Source organism: Eretmochelys imbricata, chromosome 8 (genome assembly GCF_965152235.1).
Source record: "Eretmochelys imbricata isolate rEreImb1 chromosome 8, rEreImb1.hap1, whole genome shotgun sequence".
Classification (NCBI taxonomy): Eukaryota; Metazoa; Chordata; order Testudines; family Cheloniidae; genus Eretmochelys; species Eretmochelys imbricata.
Window position 1 is genome coordinate 95500815 of NC_135579.1, and position 22081 is coordinate 95522895.

The window sequence follows — 22081 nt, forward strand, 5'->3', positions numbered from 1 at the left end:
TTTTATAGACAGGCCAAAATTCTCAAATGTGGGTACCTAGCTTTGAGTACCCACTCTGTCTTTAGGCACCTGAATAAGTAGCTCAATTTTCATAAGTGCTGAGCACCTGGAGTTCCCAGTGCAGTCTGTAGTTGCAGGAGCTCGGCACCTCTAAAAATGAAGCTGCTTAATTGAGTCCCTAAATATGGAGTTAGATGCCCACCTTTAAGCACCCATGTTTGAGAATTTTCACCTTTAGGACAGTCAAGCACCTTCGTAATGGCAAATTATTTTGAAATGTTCGTCCAGTGTGTATCCCAAGTGCCTTTTTCCTTCTGCAAAATGTGTGTATAGTTCCAACTCTTATTGCCACCTGCTGCTACAGCTCATACCTGACCTATAGATTTTTCATTGTCCGAGCTAAGGAGAAGAATGTTTGTAAATTTCCTTTACCTTGTGATGGATGTTTATAGTTCTAAGAGAATCTAACGACTAGCCATGGTTTTACTGAGATGGAGGGATTACAGAGACAGCCCTTGAGCTCTCAGGTACTGTGGTAAGCGTAGTAGAAATACCTCTAAATAAATATTAGCAGTGAGCACTCTGTAGAAACAAAATAGGAGTATTTGGTGCCAAGGTGAAGACATTAAACGTTCTCCTTGAGAACTAATCACCAGTTCCCTTGTAACTGCTGGGGGGCTGGAATGGGAGGAGCCAGTATTGACCTACACTTAGGGTTCCAAAGTGAAGCTCAGCCCTAGTCTATTGCAAACTCCCCTGGACTTGGTTGGGGCCAGAATTTCATGGCTGGTGCTTGCATGGGAACAACAAAGCTGTTGCACAGCAGAAAGGGGGTGTGGCCAGCACGCTGACTCCCACACACGAGCGAGTGGTCTGAGATCATTGCTTGGGTAGCATATGATTCACCTGCATAATCTCAAAAATCTCATTATGTCAGCCCAAGGAATGGGCATCATGCCCACTGCAGACACAAGGGACGATTTTTGCACTTGTTATTGGTGCATGGAATAGACTTCATGCCCACTGAGGGATAGTCTATAAACATATGGAATGAAATTCTTACCTGCCTTGAGCACAAGGAGCAGGCTTCATTCCCCTCTAGGCATGGCAAATAGACTTCATGCATGCTGGAGCATTTACAACAATTTCATGGTAATGTTCATCCAGAGAACAGACAGACAGCCCTCTGTTTTACAGCCTGTAATTGGCCTGCTCTTTGTGTTTTTAGCTTCTCCATATGCCACAGGCAAAGCGGCTCCCAGAAAAATATTCTGTGATCCGTCTGCTGAAAGGACTGACTGACCCAGATCCAATTACCCGAGCGTTGTGCGTCAAAGGACTGATCACCATGGCAGACTGGCCAGGGAAGGTGAGATGGAATCCATTTCATTACGCAATCAATATCTGTGTAATTGCTCCAGAAGTATCAGTAACACTAGCAGAAATCTAGAGTAACTCTCTCAGCACTGAGAAACTACTGCTGATGGAAGTGAAACAGATTCCATTCCTGTTGGTGCAGAACTAGAACTGCTGGCCTGGACCAAGGCTAGGTGAACAGCATCTAGAATTGCTCCAGATCCCACCCTTTCAAAGCAGGCCCAGAACCATTTACCTGGATCTGGGATCAGTGAGCAGCATTTAATATTGCTTCAGATCTCAGCTTTGCAAAGCATATAAAAAAACCTTTTAACTGGATGGACTTGAAAGTGCTACTATGGATATCAGTGAAACTTTCAAGGAAGAGGCATGTTCTCATTGATAGGGCACTACCAAATTCATGTCCATTTTCATCAATTTCACAGTCATCCGAATTAAAAAACGTAAATTTCATTATTTCACCTATTCAAATCTGAAATTTCATGGTGTTGTAATTGTAGAGGTCCAGACCCAAAAAGGAATTGGTGGGAGTGAGGGGGGGGGTCCGCAAAGTTGTTGAAGAGGGATTGCACTACTGCTATCCTTACTTCTGTGCTGTTGCTGCGGTGGTGCTGCCTTCAGAGCTGGGCAGCTGGAGAGCGGTGGCTGCTGGCCAGGAGCCCAGCTCTAAAGGCAGAGCTGCCATCAGCAGTAGCACAGAAGTAAGGATGGTATGGTGTGGTCTTGCCACCCTTACTTCTGCGCTGTTGCCTGCAGAGCTGGACCCTCAGTCAGCAGCTGCCACTCTCCGGCCACCCAGCTCTGAAGGCAGCAGTGCAGAAGTAAGGGTGGCAATACAGTGACCCCCCTAAAATAACCTTGCGACCCCACCTCCACCACTCCCTCTTGGGTCAGGACCCCCAATTTGAGAAACACTGGTCTCCCCCTTAAAATCTGTATAGTAAAGGGTAAAAGCACACAAAAGACCAGAATTCATGGGGGAGATCAGATTTCATGGTCTGTGACACGTTTTTCATGGCCATGAATTTTGTAAGGCCCTGCTCATTGGGTATCTAACACTGCACACTAGAGACAGGGTAGGAAATAAATTTCTGCATTACCAGATAAAATGCAATCTGAGAACTGTTTATGGATTATAGCAGTAGTTTTCAACCTGTGGCCCACAAACCCCTGGGGATCCGTGGACTATGTCTAAGGGGTCTGTGAAAGATTGTTGATTACTTAGAATAGTGGTTATCAACTTGTTGTCTGCGGACCCCTGGGGGTCCACAGACTATGTCTACGATTTGTAAAGGGGTCTGTACCTCCATTCAAAATGTCTTAGAGGTCCACAAATGGAAAAAAAGGTTGAAAACCACGGGATTATATTAAAGAGGACTAGTATTATACATTTATATACAAACGTGAGCAGAAATCAGTCATTTCATTAGCAATGAAATAAACACAAAAGGGAAAAGAAAACCTCATGTCAGCTTTGTTTCAAAGGGTTTTTATTATTGTTTGCCTCCTGTATTCATACATGGTGAGCCAAAAAAAGCCTCACACCATAGCTATGACAAAGTAGTGAATTGGGGAGGGGAAAGAATGTGATGTAGGCTGTAATTTTCAGGGAACAGGGTATGAATTCTGTGGAAAGTCCATTTTAAGCTAACCTTGCCATTTTCTTGAGGGCTTTTTCAGTATTTGGAAAAATTCTCTGATAATTAATGTCTCACATTGATTGTTTTCTTTTTAAACTGAAAGCCAGAATCCTTGGTGAGACAGTGTGGGGTGGTTACTGCATCAACTTCTTCTGTATAGGAGATAAAGGTCCTGGTGCCAGCCATGATAAACAGCTTGTGTGGAGTGGACGGGAGGCTGGTTGTGGAGGCTCTTGCTGATGTGAAGAAGATTCTCAGAGGCTTGGATGGAGCAAGTTATGTTGGCTGCATCACCAGTCCCCTTAGGCTCCTCTTTGATGATGTAAGACAACAGTAAAAAGAAAAGGAGGACTTGTGGCACTTTAGTGTGAAAGGGCTGAGGGAAGGGGAGGTGAGGAGCATGTCCATTGCACACCAGCACTCAGTTGCATCAAATAATGGAAATGAAACAATGTCACTCTTCCTGTTTTCATTCCCTTCATTCTTGTTTCTGCCCCACCACATTTGTGTTGTGCCTGTCCCAGCCCAGTGGACCCTGCTGTCTATGACTTGGAGGCACAGGCCATGCTGTAGCCATGCCTAACAGGTTAGGCCCCTACTGTAGCATGTGATGGGGGCTGTTCATGGTGTGATACTCACATGCTACAGCTGTGCATGTTGTACATGGCATATTCAATTACACAACACACTTTGTGCAACCGAAGGAGTCGCAGGGTTGAAAGAAGAGCGATTTCAGCTCTTATCATATATACTGACCTGTGAAGTGCTGAGTGCCCTCAACTGTGATTGATGAAGTCAGCAGGAGATGAGGGACTCAGCACCTTGAAGGATCAAGCCCTGTATCTGTATATCATGCATCGCGAACACCACGTTGCACAGCTTTCCCTTACCAAAAAGGGAGACTGTGTGTGTGATACATTATGGCGGGGTTCTCAAACTTCATTGCACCACGACCCCCTTCTGACAACAAAAATTACTACAGGACCCCAGGAACGGGGACCAAAGCTTAAGCCTGCCCAAGCCCCACCACCCTCAGGTGGGGCTGCGGGGGCAAAGCCAAAGCTCCACTTCCCCAGGCCGGGACGGCCAAAGCCGAAGCCCAAGGGCTTCAGCCCCAGGCAACCGTAGCCCCACTGCCCAGGGCTGAAGCCATTGGGCTTGGGCTTTGGCCCTGTGCCCCAGTAAGTCTAAGCGAGCCCTAGCGACCCCATTAAAAAGGGATCGTGACCCACTTTGGGAGTCCCGACTCACAGCTCAAGAACTGCTGAATTATGGGAAATGTAGTCCAACTCGGGATCTTGGCCCATAGAGGAGAATGGGAATACAAGGCGCAGACTACAATTCCTGTGGAGCACTGCAATTCCCATTTTCCGCTGAAATCTTTTGGCCAATATATTTCAATCAAAAAGCACATTTTCCACAGAAATTTTTTGTGAAAAAAATTGTTTTGTCAAAAACCCTGATGTGGATCATGGAGCAGCATAAACAGTCCAGTAATTTTCATTACAAACCAAGAGGAGTACAACAGTTCACTAAAAAGACCCCTGTCTTGTTGACTTCCTCTGTTTGTGTGTCTCTCAGGAGAGAGCGAGTGTGCGTTCTGCTGCCATTTCCTTGTTTGGAAAAATGGTCAAGAAGGTGAAGAAGAGTCGGGGGCTTATGAAAGAGGAGGATATCTTGGACAGCTTGATCCCATTACTTCTGCACCTGCAAGAGGGCAACCCTGACATGGCTGAGGCAAGTTCCTACAGTCATTTAGCTCCGAGCCTCAATCATCACTATCCCCAGACACCTCTTTCTCCTGCTCCACCTTTCAATGTAGAATTTTCTCCTAATCTATCTACTCTAATGTGTTTCCTTCTGGAAAAAACTTAGAGCTTCCCTATCACCTTGTGAAGAAGAAATTCCAGAAGATTCATTTTCATTGCAGGTTATTAACAGTTGGAAAATATTGCCAATTTCCAGTCTTTTAACTGTGGGAACTCCATCCTGTCTTGTAGAAATGTAAGAATGCCTTGGATGAATGTTCTCAACTCCTGGAATGGAGACTACCTAAACAGGTGGGCAACAGGAAGGCCTGGCACAATCACCAAGAAGATGTGGATGAAATCTGTCAGTACCTTGTAAGTAATCTCTGCGTTCATTGTTAGAACTATGTGTTGATTTGGTTGAGGGAGGGTTTACACAGAGTAAGATACCCATTTATCAGGCTGTGCGGGTAGGGTCATGAGGGATTGTGTAGGGTCATCCCTGTCATTAAGCTTTCATTCTGTGCATTATTGATGTCTTAGGTGAAGACACGTCAAGAAAATGTCCAAAGGTTCTTGTTCCAAAGCCAGTGCTACCTCAGCAGCACACAGCCCTCTTTACGAAGGGCTGCAGCCATGTTCATAGGTAAATACAGAAGAATTTGCATTTCTTTAGCCAATTCCATAGAAGCACTTTTTCAATCTGTTGCGCTGTTCCCTCTAGTAGTGCAAGTTAATTGCTTTTTGCCAGATACCCTGATTTCTTGACCTTATAGGATTTAGTATTGGGTGCAATACAGAAACAGGAGTCACTCCTGGATTTTATGCTATCAGAATATCCCTAAGGGCTCCACCCATCAGCAACTAATCCTGTGGGCACCTCCAAAATTCCCCTGGATGCTCCTATAGAAATTTCTCTACAAAAATGTATGTCATCATCTTGAAAGCCAGCCTCTCAGTATGACCCCAATCCAAAGCTCATTGGAGTCAGTGGAAAGACTCCAGTTGACTTCAGTGGGCTTTTTGATCAAGTCCTATCTCCTTAGCTTTTCCATCTCAGGATTTAGGAACTTGTCCAAATACCTGAGGGCATCCTTGTGAGAAAGACAAAAACTGTGGAAGTCCCTATTGGAGGGTGGGAGAGTAATGGGAATGCCCTGCTTTTAATGGCATGTTCAGGGTTCCTGGTTATGCACATGGACAACATGATGGAAATGAAAGATTTGGACATCATAAGTAATGGTAAGAAAAGACCTCATTTTTAAATTCCTGTGGCCTTGGATGAGTATGTGTGTGTCTGAGTGTGTATGTGTGTCTGAGGAGGCACTGGGATTTATATGCACAAAGATCAGTACTCTTGCTGTGCAAGGAACTGTATAAATAGTATCGGTGTTAGTTTGACTCTATACCTCTTCTTCCTCTGTGCTTTATTCTTGTTGGCACCCCTGCTCGCATGTGTTTGACTACCACTTCTATCAACACTGATGACTCTCAAATCCACTCTGGATCTCTCAAAGTTCAGTCTCTTTTTTTACACACACTCCAACATCTTATATTGTTTGGCTCACCATTAATTCAAAACTCAGTATAATGAGAACTAAACTCTTCTATTCCCTTTTTCCAATGTTGTAGGCAACACCACCATCCTTCTTGTCAACCAGACCTGTAACCTTGAATCATCTTTGTCTCCTCTCCAGTGTCCATGCTATGACCAAATCAGGTTGCTGCTTCTTCCATCACTCTTCAAAATTCTGCTTCTTCCTTTCTGCTCTGATAGCAAAAGCACTTGCCTACTCCCTAATCCTCTCCCAGACTGATAACGGCAAACTCCTTCTGTCTGGTCCCTTGCATACTCAGTTTATTCCCCGTCCAATCCATCCAAAATCCTGAACCAAAACCATCTCTGTGTTATGACTGTATCATCCCCCTTCTTAGAATGCCTCCACTAGCTCCCCTTCACCTTCCACATCTGTCAAGTTTCCTTCCCCACTCTGAACTCTAGGGTACAGATGTAGGGACCTGCATGAAAGACCCCCTAAGCTTATTCTTACCAGCCTAGGTTAAAACTTCCCCAAGGTACAAATTTTTACCTTTTGTCCTTGGACCTTATGTTGCCACCACCAAGCGTGTTAAACAAAGAACAGGGAAAGAGCCCACTTGGAGACGTCTTCCCCCCAATATATCCCCCCAAGCCCTACACCCCCTTTCCTGGGGAAGGCTTGATAAGAATCCTCACCAATTTGCATAGGTGAACACAGACCCAAACCCTTGGATCTTAAGAACAATGAAAAAGCAATCAGATTCATAAAAGAAGAATTTTAGTTAAAGAAAAAGTAAAAGAATCACCTCTGTAATCAGGATGGTGAATATCTTACAGAGTAGTTAGATTCAAAACATAGAGATTCCCTCTAGGCAAAACCTTAAGTTACAAAGAGACACAAAAACAGGAATATACATTCCATTCAGCACAACTTATCTTATCAGCCATTTAAACAAAACAGAATCTAACGCATATCTAACTAGATTGCTTATTAACCCTTTACAGGAGTTCTGACCTGCGTTCCTGCTCTGTTCCGGGCAAAAGCATCACACACACAGACAGACCCTTTGTCCCGTCCCCCCCCCAGCTTTGAAAGTATCTTGTCTCCTCATTGGTCATTTTGGTCAGGTGCCAGCGAGATTATCTTAGCTTCTTAACCCGTTACAGGTGAAAGGGTTTTTCCTCTGGCCAGGAGGGATTTAAAGGTGGTTAGCCTTCCCTTTATATTTATGACAATATCAAATTACATCCTTACATCAAATTAAAGCCTTACATCAGTCAGCCCCAAAGTGTATATTTGATTTGATCTCCTTTCATGCACCATCTCCACTACTGTGCCACCGTCATCAGCTTGGATGCCCCTTTTTTAATTCTCCCACTACTGCCTTTGTAAGTTCTTCCATGCTCCTTGGGGTGGCTGTCTGTCTAGATATTTTTATCCCATGCACCAGAGTGGCATCTGAGCATTCATAGATGTGTCCATGCCTCATGGAGTTAATGTGAGATCTTATTAATGTAACCATTTTCCTAGCTCTTCCCTTCCCCCCACCTACTCCCCTTTTATTATCCTCACTTGTTGTGTTATGTCTGAACTTATGCATCAATCCTGCAAGTTGTTCCTCGTGATCTGACTACTGTGCTCATGCAGAATCCCATTGACTTCAGTGAAGCTCCCTGCAGGTGGAGGCATCTGCCCCCATGGAACAACTTGCAGTATTGAGGCCTTACATCATAATTTCTTCAGGACCTGCACAGTGTCTAGACTAGTTTCTGTGAAGCACCCAGCACATGTTTAGGCATCAAGCATAACAAAGTCCTGTCAGGCAAGTACTTTTAAGTACTTTATGGTAGTGTTCCGTGGGTGCTGCCGATGAGTAGGAGGATGCAGAGGATCTAGCCGGGGGGGCGTGGGGGGTATGTTACAGGTGCTGTAGATGAGGGGGAAATGCAGGGCAGGGCTTTAGGAATGGCATTTCAGACAGCTGAATGTGAATATGCAAAGACCCCGGTGTGCGGTGCATTTCTGGATATAAATGGTTTTTATGACAGTTCTGTAGTTTCCAGTAAACATTTTGTCTTTTGTTTCAGCTCTCGGGGGCTTAATACATGACCCTGAGGCGTCCGTGTGTATCTTTGCTGCTCAGGCACGTGAACGCGTCCTGGCAGTTTACTGGAAATTAAAGTACGGCCTGGCTGAGCAACACAAAGTGAACAGTGACTCTGCTGAGAAACACAAAAGCCCCCCAAATCCTCCTCCTACCGAAAGCACCTCATCCAGGCTGTTCAATGCCCTCAACCTCTGGAAATTAGCTGCCAAGCACTAACTGGCTCAAAAAGAGAGCCAGGGCTTATGCCCCACTAAGCCCCATGCAGACACAGCCAGACTCTGATTATTTTTCTCAACGTGGGCTGCCTGCTCTGTTTTCCCACCAGAGGGAAAATCAAAGGGACTCTGGAAGGGTCATTAACATGCCAAAGAAAGTGAACTGAACATGGGTAATAAAGAGCATTGGGAGTTTATTGCGAACAAAGCCTGCCAGGCAATCCTGACTTCTTTTCTGGAGCAGAATTATAGTGTTGGTGGGTGTTGGCCACATGTAATAGCTGGATGTTAGTGCCCAGTGCCTTCCTCAGAGAGCGTCTCTGGTTTCTTTACTCACTGAGCTCTCTGCTGCCCAGTTATCAGTTGAGAGCTTTCTTGACCCACACAGTTGGGGTGGTTTCTTACCACCCCCACCAAGGGTAGAGCTGTTCCTGTGGGGGAACAGGCTTCACTCTTCCAGGGCAGTATCTGGACCTGACTCTATGCATTTGTTTCCCCCTCTGGGTTTTCCTCATTGGTTGTTGTGTTTGGGGGGCAGGGGATATTCCCTCTCTTTGCTCCTGTCCCTAGGGCTGAGAGGGAGCTGGCCCTGTTTGTGGGGATGGGGGGAGAAGAGGGGCTGTGTCTCAGCCCTGTCCCTAGGGGGGGAGGTGTCCCTGTCCCCCAGATCCTAGGTTTGTGGAGGGGAGAGAGGGGAAGCAGGTACTCAGCCCTATCCCTAGGCAGTTGGGGAGCTGTCTCTGACCCTAGGCTGGGGGTGGGGGGAGTGGTCCCTAGGTGGGTATGACATGGCAGGAACTCTCCCTAACCTGCGGGGAAGCTGTCCCTGGGTTTTTATGGGGCGGCGGGAGCGGTCCCTGACCCCAGGCGGGGGGGTGGGGGGGCTGTCCCGGGGTTTGCAGGGGGCGGCGGGAGCGGTCCCTGACCCCAGGCGGGGGGGTGGGGGGGGCTGTCCCGGGGTTTGCAGGGGGCGGCGGGAGCGGTCCCTGACCCCAGGCGGTGGGCGGGGGGGGCTGTCCCGGGGTTTGCAGGGGGCGGGGGAGCGGTCCCTGACCCAGGCGGGGGGGTGGGGGGGCTGTCCCGGGGTTTGCAGGGGGCGGCGGGAGCGGTCCCTGACCCCAGGCGGGGGGGTGTGGGGGGGCTGTCCCGGGGTTTGCAGGGGGCGGGGGGAGCGGTCCCTGACCCCAGGCGGGGGGGTGTGGGGGGGCTGTCCCGGGGTTTGCAGGGGGCGGCGGGAGCGGTCCCTGACCCCAGGCGGTGGGCGGGGGGGGCTGTCCCGGGGTTTGCAGGGGGCGGCGGGAGCGGTCCCTGACCCCCAGCGGAAGCGCCGCCCCGGGGCTCGGGCAGGAGCGGGGCGGGGCGGAACGGAGGGTGCCGGGCCGGGCCGCGGGGGAAGCGGCGGCTGCGCGGCAGGAAGGAAGGAACAAGCGGGGGGCGGCCGGGGCCGGAGCCGGAGCCGATGGAGGCGGCCGAGGGGCAGGCGGAGGGGGCCGGGCCGGCCTCCTTCCTCGACAAATTCCAAACCCAGCGCTACACAGGGGGCTTCAACCCGGAGAGCTGGGAGCAGGTGCGGGCCGGGGGCCTTGGCCACAGGGCGGGAGGGGGGCCACCCTGCAAGCGGGGTCTTGTCCCTAGAGATAAGGGGTGGGGGGCGAGGCGGAGGGGAGCTGTCCCTAGGGGTGGGGGGCGGTGGGGCAGGAGGCCCGGGGGGAGGGGGGGTGTTGTCCACGTTGCTGGGGGGCAGGGGGCTGTCCCTAGAGATGGAGGCTGGTGTCTGGGGACCGCAGGGGGTCTGATTCCCAGCGATGGGGGGAAGGGGACTATCCCTGGAGATGGGAGGGCTGTTTGGGGGCAGTGGGTCTCGGCTGTAGAGATGGGGGCAGAGGGATCTGGTGGTGGGGAAGGAGCTGGCCCTAGTGATGAGGTGTGCAAAGACAGGAGCGGGTATTGGCAGGGTGTCCTGCTTGGGCCAGGGAGGGGTCTCCTGTCTTTTGGAGAGGGATTGTGATGGTCCACAGAGCTGGCAGGTGGTGTGTGTGTGTCTCCAAATGCGGGTGTCAGATCAGTCTGGGCCCCCGAGAATAGTGTGGATCTCCCCTAGTGAGGAGGCAGTAAGGGCACCAAAGTTTGTGGGCCTAATGCTGGGACAATCGGAACAACAGAGGTTGAAAAAAAAAAATCTTGTGTGGGATATGAAATGTCCCATTGAAATGCTTACAGAGAAACTCCTCTTTCCTTCAGATGAATCACAGATGAGGGGCTTTTGCTCCCAAATTGAGGTGGGTGTGCTCTGAATGGCTTCTTCCATTCCTTCAATGTAGTACTGGCTACCTGTGCCCTGACTGGGTTGATGTGCTTGAAGAGAATATTTTGCAAGACCATATTGATAAGGACTTAACGATTTCCAGATGTGGACTTAATTCCAATTCTGTGATTGTGTTTTCCACTCTGGCTGTTATTAATAGGAATTTGACAAGATCCCCATGTTTATGAAGAAATCCCCTGCTGAAATTGATCCTGAACAGAATCCTGATTTGGCATGCCTTCAGTCAATCATTTTTGATGAGGATCGATCTCCTGCAGGTATTTCATAATTTCATTAAAATTTAAATCTCTGATTTCACACCATTCTGGTGTTGTGCTACTGCCCTTTGGGATTATCCTTGGGATTTGAGGATTTAGTTGTTTGTAGGTGGGTGTGGTGGGTTCTAGACATCTGCTTTTCTTTGAGTGGGGATTGGGTATGTAAGGGGTGTTTGAATTTTTAGGTATGCTAAGGTCATAGGTAGGGGCGATTTGTTGATTGCATTGCACAATGAAAGATGTTTTGTTTTGTTTTGTCTTTGCAGACCAAGCAAACACCTATAAGAATGAGGGGAATGAATACTTCAAGGAAAAGAACTACAAGAAAGCTGTAATCTCATATACTGAAGGGTTAAAAAAGAAATGCAGTGACCAAGATTTGAATGCTGTGCTTTATACTAACCGAGCTGCCACACAGTTTTATCTGGGTAATGTCCTTATGTTGCATTTTATATCTGACCTAGATTCTGTGTAACCAGAAATGACTAAATTGCTTTGCCTGTTTATGTCATGTGCTTTCACTGTTACAAATTTTTAAAAGATTTTCAGACAGTCAAGAACTGTCCCTGTGGCTCTCAGAGAGACTGGGTGAGCAAGGTAATATTTTAATAGACCAGCTTCTCTTGGTGAGAGAGAAGCTTTCAAGCTACACAGGTCTCTTGTTCCTCAGGTCTGGGAATGGTACTCAGTGTCACAGCTAAATACAAGGTCGAGCAGATTATTTAACATAAGGGGCCATTCAAGGTGATGTAGCCCTGTGGCTCTAACTCTTTTTGCAGGGGTCAAACCTTGGAGCTTCTGTTTTGCACATTGCTAAATTTAAAACTTGTGGCCGAAGCAAAGTGCTTTGGGGAGGAGTGTGAAGTAAACAGGTTGATGCTGGGCTTCTCTGGGCTAATTCCTAGAGCTGCTTTGATGAAGGTCCTGGCTTGGCAGTAACACCGTGAACCTGGGTCAGGGGTTGGGTGCAGGAGAACAGTGATAAAACTCTGGTTCTATAGAGAAGAGATAAGGAGACAGAGAACTATAATGTGCATCAGATTTTGGGTAGGCCTGTGTATTCTCATAGCTCCAACTGAGATCCATGCAACAAAACAAGGAAGTTATAAATATTGAGAACAGTCTGTTGTATGTTAAATGTAGGAGTCTGTGCATTGACTGTCCTAGTTCCTGTTATCCACCCTTCACTTTCCTGGGCACCAGATTTACCCCAATCATCTATTTCTATTGTCATTAATGTGCAACCTCTATCTGTACCTGTCTTGTGGTCATAGAAGATGCATTGTGCTGTGGCTCAGGCTAATGATTTCTGTTGCCTTCAAGTCTACTTGTATTTTAGAAGTTGTTCATGTGAAATGTTCTGACCCAGGTTTTGCTTTGTATAGGTAACTACCGTTCTGCTCTCAGTGATGTGATTGCAGCAAGAAAGCTAAAACCCAACCATCTCAAAGCAATAATAAGAGGTAAGATTTTAAAAACAAATGGATAGTATGGCAGTATTTTGAAGTACAAAGGTAATTTAGAAATGCTAAATCCAGATTAACTAAGGGGTGGGGGGGGTCACTTTATTTTGCAAAACTATATTTTTTTTCAAGGAGTATTTTACTCTGTGTATAATAACACAATGATCATGGATGTTTCAGTTAACTAATCAAAAGGCAAGGTTTCAAAATGCTATATAAGGATAATTTGTTACATACTGTTCTTATGGGTAGACTGTCAGATTTTTTTTTATTATGCTTGACTAAATGTACTTTTTATAAGTTAGTAAATTTGTTTCCATTTTATAATATAGTTTTGTTTATCTACCTTGAATGGCTGATAGTTTGTAATGCGCTTGTGCTTGTCACTGTATTCTCCGTCTGAAAGAAAATCCGTTACTGAGGTGCTTTATCCTGCTTAGAATACATTCCGGGCAGGGGAGGGAGAGAATCCCTTCCTGACCCCTGAAGCGTGAACTTTCAGGATCAGGTGGAGTGCCCCAAGGATCAAGTGGAGTGCCCCAAGGGTTGGTCCTAGGGCCGGTTTTGTTCAATATCTTCATAAATGATCTGGAGGACGGTGTGGATTTCACCCTCAGCAAGTTTGCAGATGACACTAAACTGGGAGGAGAGGTAGATACGCTGGAGGGTAGGGATAGGATACAGAGGGACCTAGACAAATTAGAGGATTGGGCCAAAAGAAATCTGATGAGGTTCAACAAGGACAAGTGCAGAGTCCTGCACTTAGGACAGAAGAACCCCATGCACCGCTACAGACTAGGGACCGAATGGCTAGGCAGCAGTTCTGCAGAAAAGGACCTAGTGGTTACAGTGGACGAGAAGCTGGATATGAGTCAACAGTGTGCACTTGTTGCCAAGAAGGCCAATGGCATTTTGGGATGTATATGTAGGGGCACTGCCAGCAGATCGAGGGACGTGATCGTTCCCCTCTCTTCGACATTGGTGAGGCCTCATCTGGAGTACTGTGTCCAGTTTTGGGCCCCACACTACAAGAAGGATGTGAAAAAATGGGAAAACGTCTAGCGGAGGGCAACAAAAATGATTAGGGGACTGGAACACATGACTTATGAGGAGAGGCTGAGGGAATTGGGATTGTTTAGTCTGCGGAAGAGAAGAATGAGGGGGGATTTGATAGCTGCTTTCAACTACCTGAAAGGGGGTTCCAAAGAGGATGGATCTAGACTATTCTCAGTGGTAGAGGATGACAGAACAAGCAGTAATGGTCTCAAGTTGCAGTGGGGGAGGTTTAGGTTGGATATTAGGAAAAACTTTTTCACTAGGAGGGTGGTAAACACTGGAATGCGTTACCTAGGGAGGTGGTGGAATCTCCTTCCTTAGATATTTTTAAGGTCAGGCTTAATAAACCCCTGGCTGGGATGATTTACTTGGGGATTGGTCCTGCTTTGAGCAGGGGGTTGGACTAGATGACCTCCTGAGGTCCCTTCCAACCCTGATATTCTATGATAACACGTAAACCAGAAAGGATCCCCAGGGCTGCTGAACTCTGCCTCCCACCATCACAAGCAACCCTGTCATACTGTCCCACTCATAAATTTGTCCTGTTGTCTCTCAATTCATTTTAAGTTGTTTGCCCCCCACAGCTCCTATAGGGAGGCTGTTCCAGAACCTCATTCCTCTGATGGTGAGACACCTTCTTGTAATTTCCAGCCTTAATTTGTTCAAGGCCAGTGTATACCCATTTGTTCTTGTGTCAACATTGTCCTTTAGCTTCAATAGCTCTTCACCCTCCAATGTATTTATAGAGGGGAATCGTATACCTTCTCAGCTGCCTTTTTGCTAGGTTGAATCTCTTCCAGTCTCCTCTCATAAAATAGGCCCTCTCTTCCCCAGATCATCCTAGAAGCTCTTCTCTGCACCTGTTCTAGTTTAAATTAATCTTTCTTTGAACATGGGTGACCAGAACTGTACACAGTATTCCAAATGAGGTCTTACCAGTGCCTTATACGATAGCATTTAATATTTCTCTATCTGTACTGGAAGTGCCTCTCCTGATACATCCTGGGATTGCATTTTTCACAGTGCATCACATTGATGACTCCTAGTCATCTTTGATCAGTCTCTCTCCTCGTCTGTTGCTTCCAACTGATGAGCCCCCTAGCAGGAATTCTTCTTCTTAGACCCTAAATGAATGACCTTGTACGCTGTACTATTGAATTTCATCCCATTTCTGTTACTTCAGTCTTCAGGATCTCTTCCTAGAAGAGACAAGTCTTAAATCTTTAAAATAGTAAAGCTCCAAAAGGTTATTGCTGCAGTTTAAATTTAAAGTTGTTGTAAAGACATATAACTCCATTGATTTCAGAGCAGTTACACCGTCAAAGAATTTGGCCAATTTTCAGAGACTTCTGTTTCACTTATCTCCTTGCTACCCCTGCTGAAATCCTATAATTGAGCCTGATCCTGTGAAAGCAAGCTAGCAGGCATGGTGTTTGCTACTTTAAATAGCCTCATTTAAGTCATTAAACTTCGTAGTTGTGCTTGTTTATATTGAGGGGAATATAGACTACTCTTTGTATAAATCAGGAGTGGGCAAACTACAGGCCGCGTCCAGCCTGTCAGACCTTTTAATCCAGCCCTCAAGCTCCATTGCCCTGCTCCTGCCGGGGAGCGGGGTTGGGGCCTTGCCCCGCTCCATCTGCCTGGCACTCCCACGTGTTCAGGACGTGTGTGACCAGCGTGAGGACACGCATGTTACTCTGGCTGTACAACCCAAACACACCTCACATGCCATCAGAGCCTGGAACGTGCAAGCCCACGTGCCTGCTGCTTATTGGCTTAGGTGACTGATGTTTTAGTAGTGTTAATTTTCCATTGTTGAGGATAAAACAAAGAGTAGTTGGCCAGGGAGTTCTCAATAGCAGTTTTCAAAGTTGTGGGCTGTCAGAACCTACGTGGGAGATTTCTGAGAGCAGGGAGCTGGTGAATCTCAATGAGTTCCAATGACTGGAAGTTGATGCCCAACAAATCCAGGCTACAGAGAAAGGGCGTGGAAAGGGGGTAAGTTCAGTTTAATTATTGTAATAAGTTATGATGGTATATTTATAATAGTAAATCAGGTTTTATGTTTATTTCCACTAAAATGTATCTTTATTAAATAAAGTTTATTTTAATATCTCTGAATTTGTTAATTTTGTGAGCATTCATGGCCCGCCATACAATTTCCATACCTAGATGTGGCCCTCAGGCCAAAAAGTTTGCCCATCCCTAGTATAAATAGATTTATACACTGGTCCTATGTCTGAATTTTTAAAATTTCTTTCAGGAGCTTTGTGTCATTTGGAATTAAAGAATTTCCCTGAAGCAATGGCATGGTGTGAGGAGGGTCTGAGGATAGATTCGAAGGAAAAGAAACTTGTGGAAACGAGAGCCAAAGCTGACAGATTAAAGGTAAAAACCAAAATAAAACCTGCCCATGGCAATATAGGATTTACCATGCCAGATCAGACCATTAGTCCATTATCTCACCTCATGTTTGGGAAGTACTTTGGGATCCTCAGATGGAAGGCACTTTATAAATGCTAATTGTCATTTTTTTCCAGAGGGTGATACAGTTTCTGTCCAGCAGGATCTAAAGATCATGGAAGATGGATTGGATAGCCTAATGGGTCTCTTCCAATCTTTAACTTTTGAGTATAGGTCTTGTCCAAATTCAGTGCATCCAATTTTACAGCTAGTGGAGCCAGCATCACTGTAACTAACAAGGGACAGGGTGCCATATTGGAGACCGAACTGCTTATTATGGCTTTGGTTCTGTAGATAAAGAAAGAGACCTCTTAAATCATGATTGACAGAAATTAGACAGGTATTCCCTACTATTGTCACAGAATGAGAATGCTTCCTCCCATACCTGAAAGGTATAGTCTGCCGGTTAGAGCAAGGGACTTAGGTCCCCAGAGTCCAGGGTTCATTTCTGTCTCTCACGGACCATTGGGTGATCTTGGGCATGAAATTAGCATAATTTTACCTTCTTTAACCTTCTGTTAAATGGGGATAACAATATTTGCCTCCCTCACAAGGGATGTTGGAGGTTTAATTAATGGTTGTAGAGAGTTTTTGAGCGTGGAAGAAAGGTGCTATATAAGGACAAAGTGTGAGTAAAATACTAAAAAAAAAAAAAAAATCACCTAGCATTTCCATGAAGTGGAATTGAATGGGGATTCCTAGCCATGTCACTGTAAAGAGATGCAGTGAGACGAATCATAATTTTTCTGGTGACCCAAATTGGTTTCACAGCTTTTCAATAAATAGAATAATGAGAGATGTTGACTTATTTCACATGATTGTGATGCAAACTTGTATTACGTGCAGCGAGCTGAACAGCGGGATGTAAGGAAAGCAAAACTGAAGGAGAAGAAGGAACAGTCTCAAAAGGAAGTCTTACTCACTGCTATTAAGGTATGTGCCTAAGATGTGTTTAGGATTCTCTTTTAAAAGTTGTCTTTTTGAAAAGTTGCCCTTCATATGTAGATATTCAAGTGACTAAACTTTGATTTTTAGGTCATGTTCTCAAATTGATTCTTTCAATGTAGGAAAGGAATATCAAGCTGTTTCTAGAGGCCTGTAAGGAGGAAGATGAAATATCAGATGGTCTGGCTGAGATGTCTTTAAATGGACTGAATTCTGACAGTGCTCCAGGCACAAAGGTCTACTTAGATGATAATGGCAATCTAAACTGGCCTGTGCTCTTCCTGTATCCCGAATATGGGCAGACGGATTTCATCTCAGCTTTTCACGAGGACTGCAGGTGATTTCTGCTTCATGTGAAATCATGATTATATCAGATATTCTGTGTCTTTGCCAGAATAACACCAGACTTCCAAAGTAGTTCAGGGCCAAAATCTAGATTTTATGAGTTCATAGTGGGGAGGAGTGTGGAAATCTAATGATAGTGATGTAAAGGTGACAGGTTATCTCAAGCATGTCTTACTGAAATCTCTATACCATATATGTTACAAGAACTCTATTTAGGAATTAATCAGGACAGTGTTTTGAAGCCACCAGATGCCTTAGGTGCCAGGAGTCCAGTAGTGCAGGTCTCAAAGGAAGAGAGAAGTTAAAGCTGATAAATATAAAACACCTCCAAAAATGACCTAAAATAGCTCTTAGAGACCTGATATTGTCCTGTTAACTCAAGGCTTGAAGTGAGTGCTGCATCACATTAGAAAGGGGGAAACTCCCCTTCTCTTGATATGAGCTTTAATTTCTAGCCCTGCAGGGTTACAAGTTAATGAACTTGAAATTCATAACACTTTATGGTGGCATGTGTATTAACCAAACGTAATATTAATAGATTATTTTTTGTTTTAAATCTCATTGCACATAGTTAGGTAAGGGGTTTTAATGTTGTCCTAATGTTGGAAAGCAAGAGCATTGTACTGTGTTCAAGATCCAAGAAAGTGAAAGTGAATCTGACAAACCAAAGCAGTTTCACTATGTAAAATGACTGAAGTGCAAAAAGTAAACAGGCGGCATAAACAGTGCCATGTAAATTAGATTTTGAAAGTTTTTCATTCTGATCTAAGGCACTGTTAGTAACGCAGAGAGGGGAAATCAATTTTAAATAAATATACATTTATCTTGGCAGTATGCGTGAAAACGTTGAAATCAAAGATTAATGGTAACCTTGGTAGCATTAATGGTAACATTTTTTGTTGCACTGTGAAGGTTGTTAATGAAAGTATGTGTTTAAAGCAAAGTATAAACTTCAGTATGTGAAGAGTATGTTTCTGAAACTTACATTGGCCTGAACATAATCAGATAATTAGTCTTGAAGCTATTGTTTAACCTGCTTATTACTGTAATCTTTGCCATCATTCATATTTAAATGTATGAATTAGAGAAGTTGAACTAGTAGATTTATTAGCATGGATTTATAGTAGCTACTGAATGCTGTATAATGCTGTGACTAGGGTCATAACAAGATCCACCTTGACTTTTAGATTTATTGATCATATACTGGTGATGTTTGCTGAGTTACCTCCTTGGGATTCGGAAAGAAAATATCATCCCAGCAACCTAGAGGTAGGAAATTTAACCCTTCTTCTGTTTTATATTTTAGATGTACATTGGTTTTTTTTAATTAGTTTCTCATAAGCAGCTTACTAAGTATATAAAATATATATGTAACATTTTTGTTTAGCATGCCTTCCTGTGAAATAAAGGTGCGGGCCGCAAATTCATTTGTACATTTCAAGGCTAGGAGGCTTCCTAAATCTATTGCAGCTGTTAGAAATACACAACACTATTTAAAGTAAGAATGTGAAATTTCTCTCTCTCTGGATTTATATTTTTTATTATGAGCTATTTTATTGCCTGGATTCCCATGTATGTAATAAGAAGTAGACCAATAGGTTGTTAACCTAATAACTTTTTAATCCATAATTTAGTGAAAAGTGTTCAAAATAATGTGTACACTAACACATGATAGAAAAGCATAGGGGTAATTGTTAGAAGTAGCCTAGCTCTGAGTTGAATGCTATTACCTATGGAGACTTGATGAGATTAACCCTTTAGAATTTAATTAGGCTCTGACTACATTTACAGTAGTTTTCAGTATATTCCAACATAAATTACTCGCATACAAGTATGTGGGATAGTTATTTCCCACTACAGTTTCATATCCCCAGGCAGCATTGATGGCCCTTGGTGCACTGAGCAGTCCTTTCTGAAAGAATGATAATTCCTCAGGCACTACTTTATCAGGATGGACCTTTTGTTAAGTGCCAACTGGCATATGCAATCTAAGGGGCTTAAATACGTCGGGATAAGTTTTGTTTTAGACCTAGCTGCTGTAATAATGGTTCTTAAACAAAACAGGCTAAATTTATCCCTTGGGTAACTATAATGAAGTGATACCAGGGATGAAATTTTAAAAAGTGGTCCGAAGGCTTTGATTCCCATAACCCTATCACTTCATTGACAGGCAGAGCGTTTCACCTTCTTAATGCAACTGTTCTTTGGCTGGAGACAGTCCTATGCAAGAGCAGTCATAACAGATCAAGTATATATTGGTTTATATAGGGAAAGCCGTGTAGATAGTAAATAAATAAAAAGCCTGCAATCTATACAAAACAAGCTGTTGAAAGGTTTCTACGTCTCTGGATTTTTTCCCCCACCCCCTGCTAGTCCCTTTTAGGTATATGAAGCTCTCAGAGCCCTTAGTGGTACATCCATTTTAGAGACTAGAGAACACACATGCAGATGCTCTGTTGTTTGACCATGTGTGTGATCATGACAAGTCTTTCAGCAGGCTTTTAGCTAGTGTCCCTGGTACCTCTGGCTTGCCCACAGGTGTATCTTAAATATTTAACCTTATGCCAAATTTTATCCAGCTGTATTTTGAAGATGAAGCAAGAGAAGAAATGTACCAGCTGAACACAGAAAACACACTGCTACAAGTGCTGCAGCACCAAAGGTGAGCAAGTGGCCTGGAACTGCGTTTTGTTCGTTCATCTGTCGCGTGAGGAGAAGTAGAGTCGCGCTCTCCGTGTAAAATTCAGGTGCCTCCTCTACAGGGTTAAATGGCTTTTTACAAAACAAATCACACTTCCCGGTCAGACCTTTCGTATCCATAAGCAGGGGAGGAATAAACCACAAGAGAGGGAGAGCGCGCTAGTTTTCGGGTCTGCATCCATAATGTGTGTGTGTTTGGAAGAGCAGAAACAGCAGAAAGCTGCCTCTGTGCCACTTTACTTAACACCTCAATGGGTTATATGAAAATTGCACTGTCATTGGTCTGCTGTTTTTGCTCACATACACACCGTTATTAATGCTGTTTCCTAACAGTGAAATAATCAAGTGCATGGAATTCAGTGGACTGAGTGTATTGAAGGGATCAAGTGTCTGGTACTGTTTAAAAATGGTTGTATCTACATGAGCAGCCCACAGTGTGTATGTGAGATCCAGAAAAACCCATGCTGATAAAGAAACTGACTTCAGCTCCTCAGAAGCTGACAGGCTGACCCTAACCTGCAGTGTAAAACAACAAAAAATAGCATGTGCCTTTAGACTAAAAAAGAATCTATCCTCTGTGTGTGGGGGGAAGGAATACTGTGCTGAGTCAGCATACCACTTCTTTTCCTGCTAGAGATCTTGCTGCAAAGTCACCAGTAAAAACTCGGACCCGGAATCTTGCTGTTCAGGACTGCATCTTAACTATCATTCCATAAAACTCAGCAGCATGCATAATCCTTGCCACTAACCTGGCCTCTTGCAGCTTTACACTGGCAGGATGAATGTGACGTTCAGGGTGACAATACTATCTTAATTTTAATTAGAAAAGTTGTGGGGAGAGGAATTGATTCAGGAACCACTCTCCCCAGACATGCACAGACCTCAATATAACTGGCGCTGCGAATTCAGCCAAAAATTTCTTGTCATCAGCCCTCATGAAGCCAATGTTTTTAATTGTTGAAGAGGGGCCCAAGCTTTCACTCTGTATAACGCTGGGGTAGAAAGGAGGAGGATGAATGACTTTTTTGTGTTCATTGCAGGTACTTCGTAAAGGCTGGGACACCTACTTTTTTGGTTTTAGTAAAGCTTTCTCCTTTCTCTAAGAATTACTTTTTTGGCAAGAAGGTGCATCGACTAAAATGAGCAAGTGCAAGCACAAAAAGGGACGAGAAAAACCCTTGCTGTGGGCTGTATTGTTCATATCCACAAGTGGGAACACTCAGTCTTTCCACCTGTATATTTTAATAATTTTTTCTACTTCAAATAAATGTAACCACTATTGGACCTTTGTCTTACAGTTCTTGCACATGTAGAACTCCCCTTGGAACAAAGTCACCGAGTTCTGAGTGGATACGGACTGAAGCTTGGTTTCCTTCCCCCCCCCCCCCCCCCGCCCGAAATATATAAATGGATGGTAGTCTTCTTTAATCTATTGAAATGGACTGCTGTTCCCTTAAGCCTTGTGCAGTGTATGAATAGCAGCTCTGCATATGTGCCAAACCTTAATTATAGATGAAGTGACCTCAATTTTCAATGTACTTGCATTGTGGAGGAGTGAAGAATTCCACTGCTGACCTCCAGCACTGGAATGGTTGTAGTTAACTGGTTTTGAAGTCAGTGGAACTGGGATATCCTCTAGTAGCACTGGATGACTCTGCATTAATCCACTGGCCCGGAGCAGTCAAATCAATTCAGCAGCAGTTCACTCACTAATGCACTGTGCTATTGAACGAAGGAATGCCAAGCTCTTTATTAAGAGCTGTACATTTACTGATCTTTCACTACCCTTTCTTTTTGTCTGATGTAGATTGCAAATAAATATGTTTATGGTAAGTAGACAGGTTGGTGCCTAATGAATTAGGCTGGCTCAGTTTCCTTACTGTATTCCTGAATGG

General features: G+C 44.7%; 1 protein-coding gene across 19 annotated transcripts in view; it reads left to right on the forward strand.

The window, feature by feature from the left end:
* The window catches only part of LOC144268559 (tetratricopeptide repeat protein 4-like), a 38475-nt gene extending 17005 nt beyond the window's left edge, over window positions 1–21470 (forward strand). For 9 of the 19 annotated variants that reach the window (XM_077823506.1, XM_077823507.1, XM_077823513.1 and 6 more), the window contains 7 exons: window positions 1229–1369; window positions 3178–3339; window positions 4599–4754; window positions 5018–5140; window positions 5309–5411; window positions 5945–6007; window positions 8394–8825. In XM_077823506.1, coding sequence (XP_077679632.1) covers window positions 1229–1369; window positions 3178–3339; window positions 4599–4754; window positions 5018–5140; window positions 5309–5411; window positions 5945–6007; window positions 8394–8629 — 984 coding nt within the window. In that variant the 3' untranslated portion in view covers window positions 8630–8825. Of the gene's footprint in view, window positions 1–1228; window positions 1370–3120; window positions 3340–4598; window positions 4755–5017; window positions 5141–5308; window positions 5412–5944; window positions 6008–8393; window positions 8826–10028; window positions 10196–10865; window positions 10908–11093; window positions 11212–11477; window positions 11640–12596; window positions 12675–15996; window positions 16122–17042; window positions 17130–17263; window positions 17479–18673; window positions 18756–20065; window positions 20149–21226 lie in introns of those variants that run through there. The other 10 variants (XM_077823526.1, XM_077823523.1, XM_077823524.1 and 7 more) reach the window with 10 other exon arrangements.
* Window positions 21471–22081: the final 611 nt, after the last annotated feature.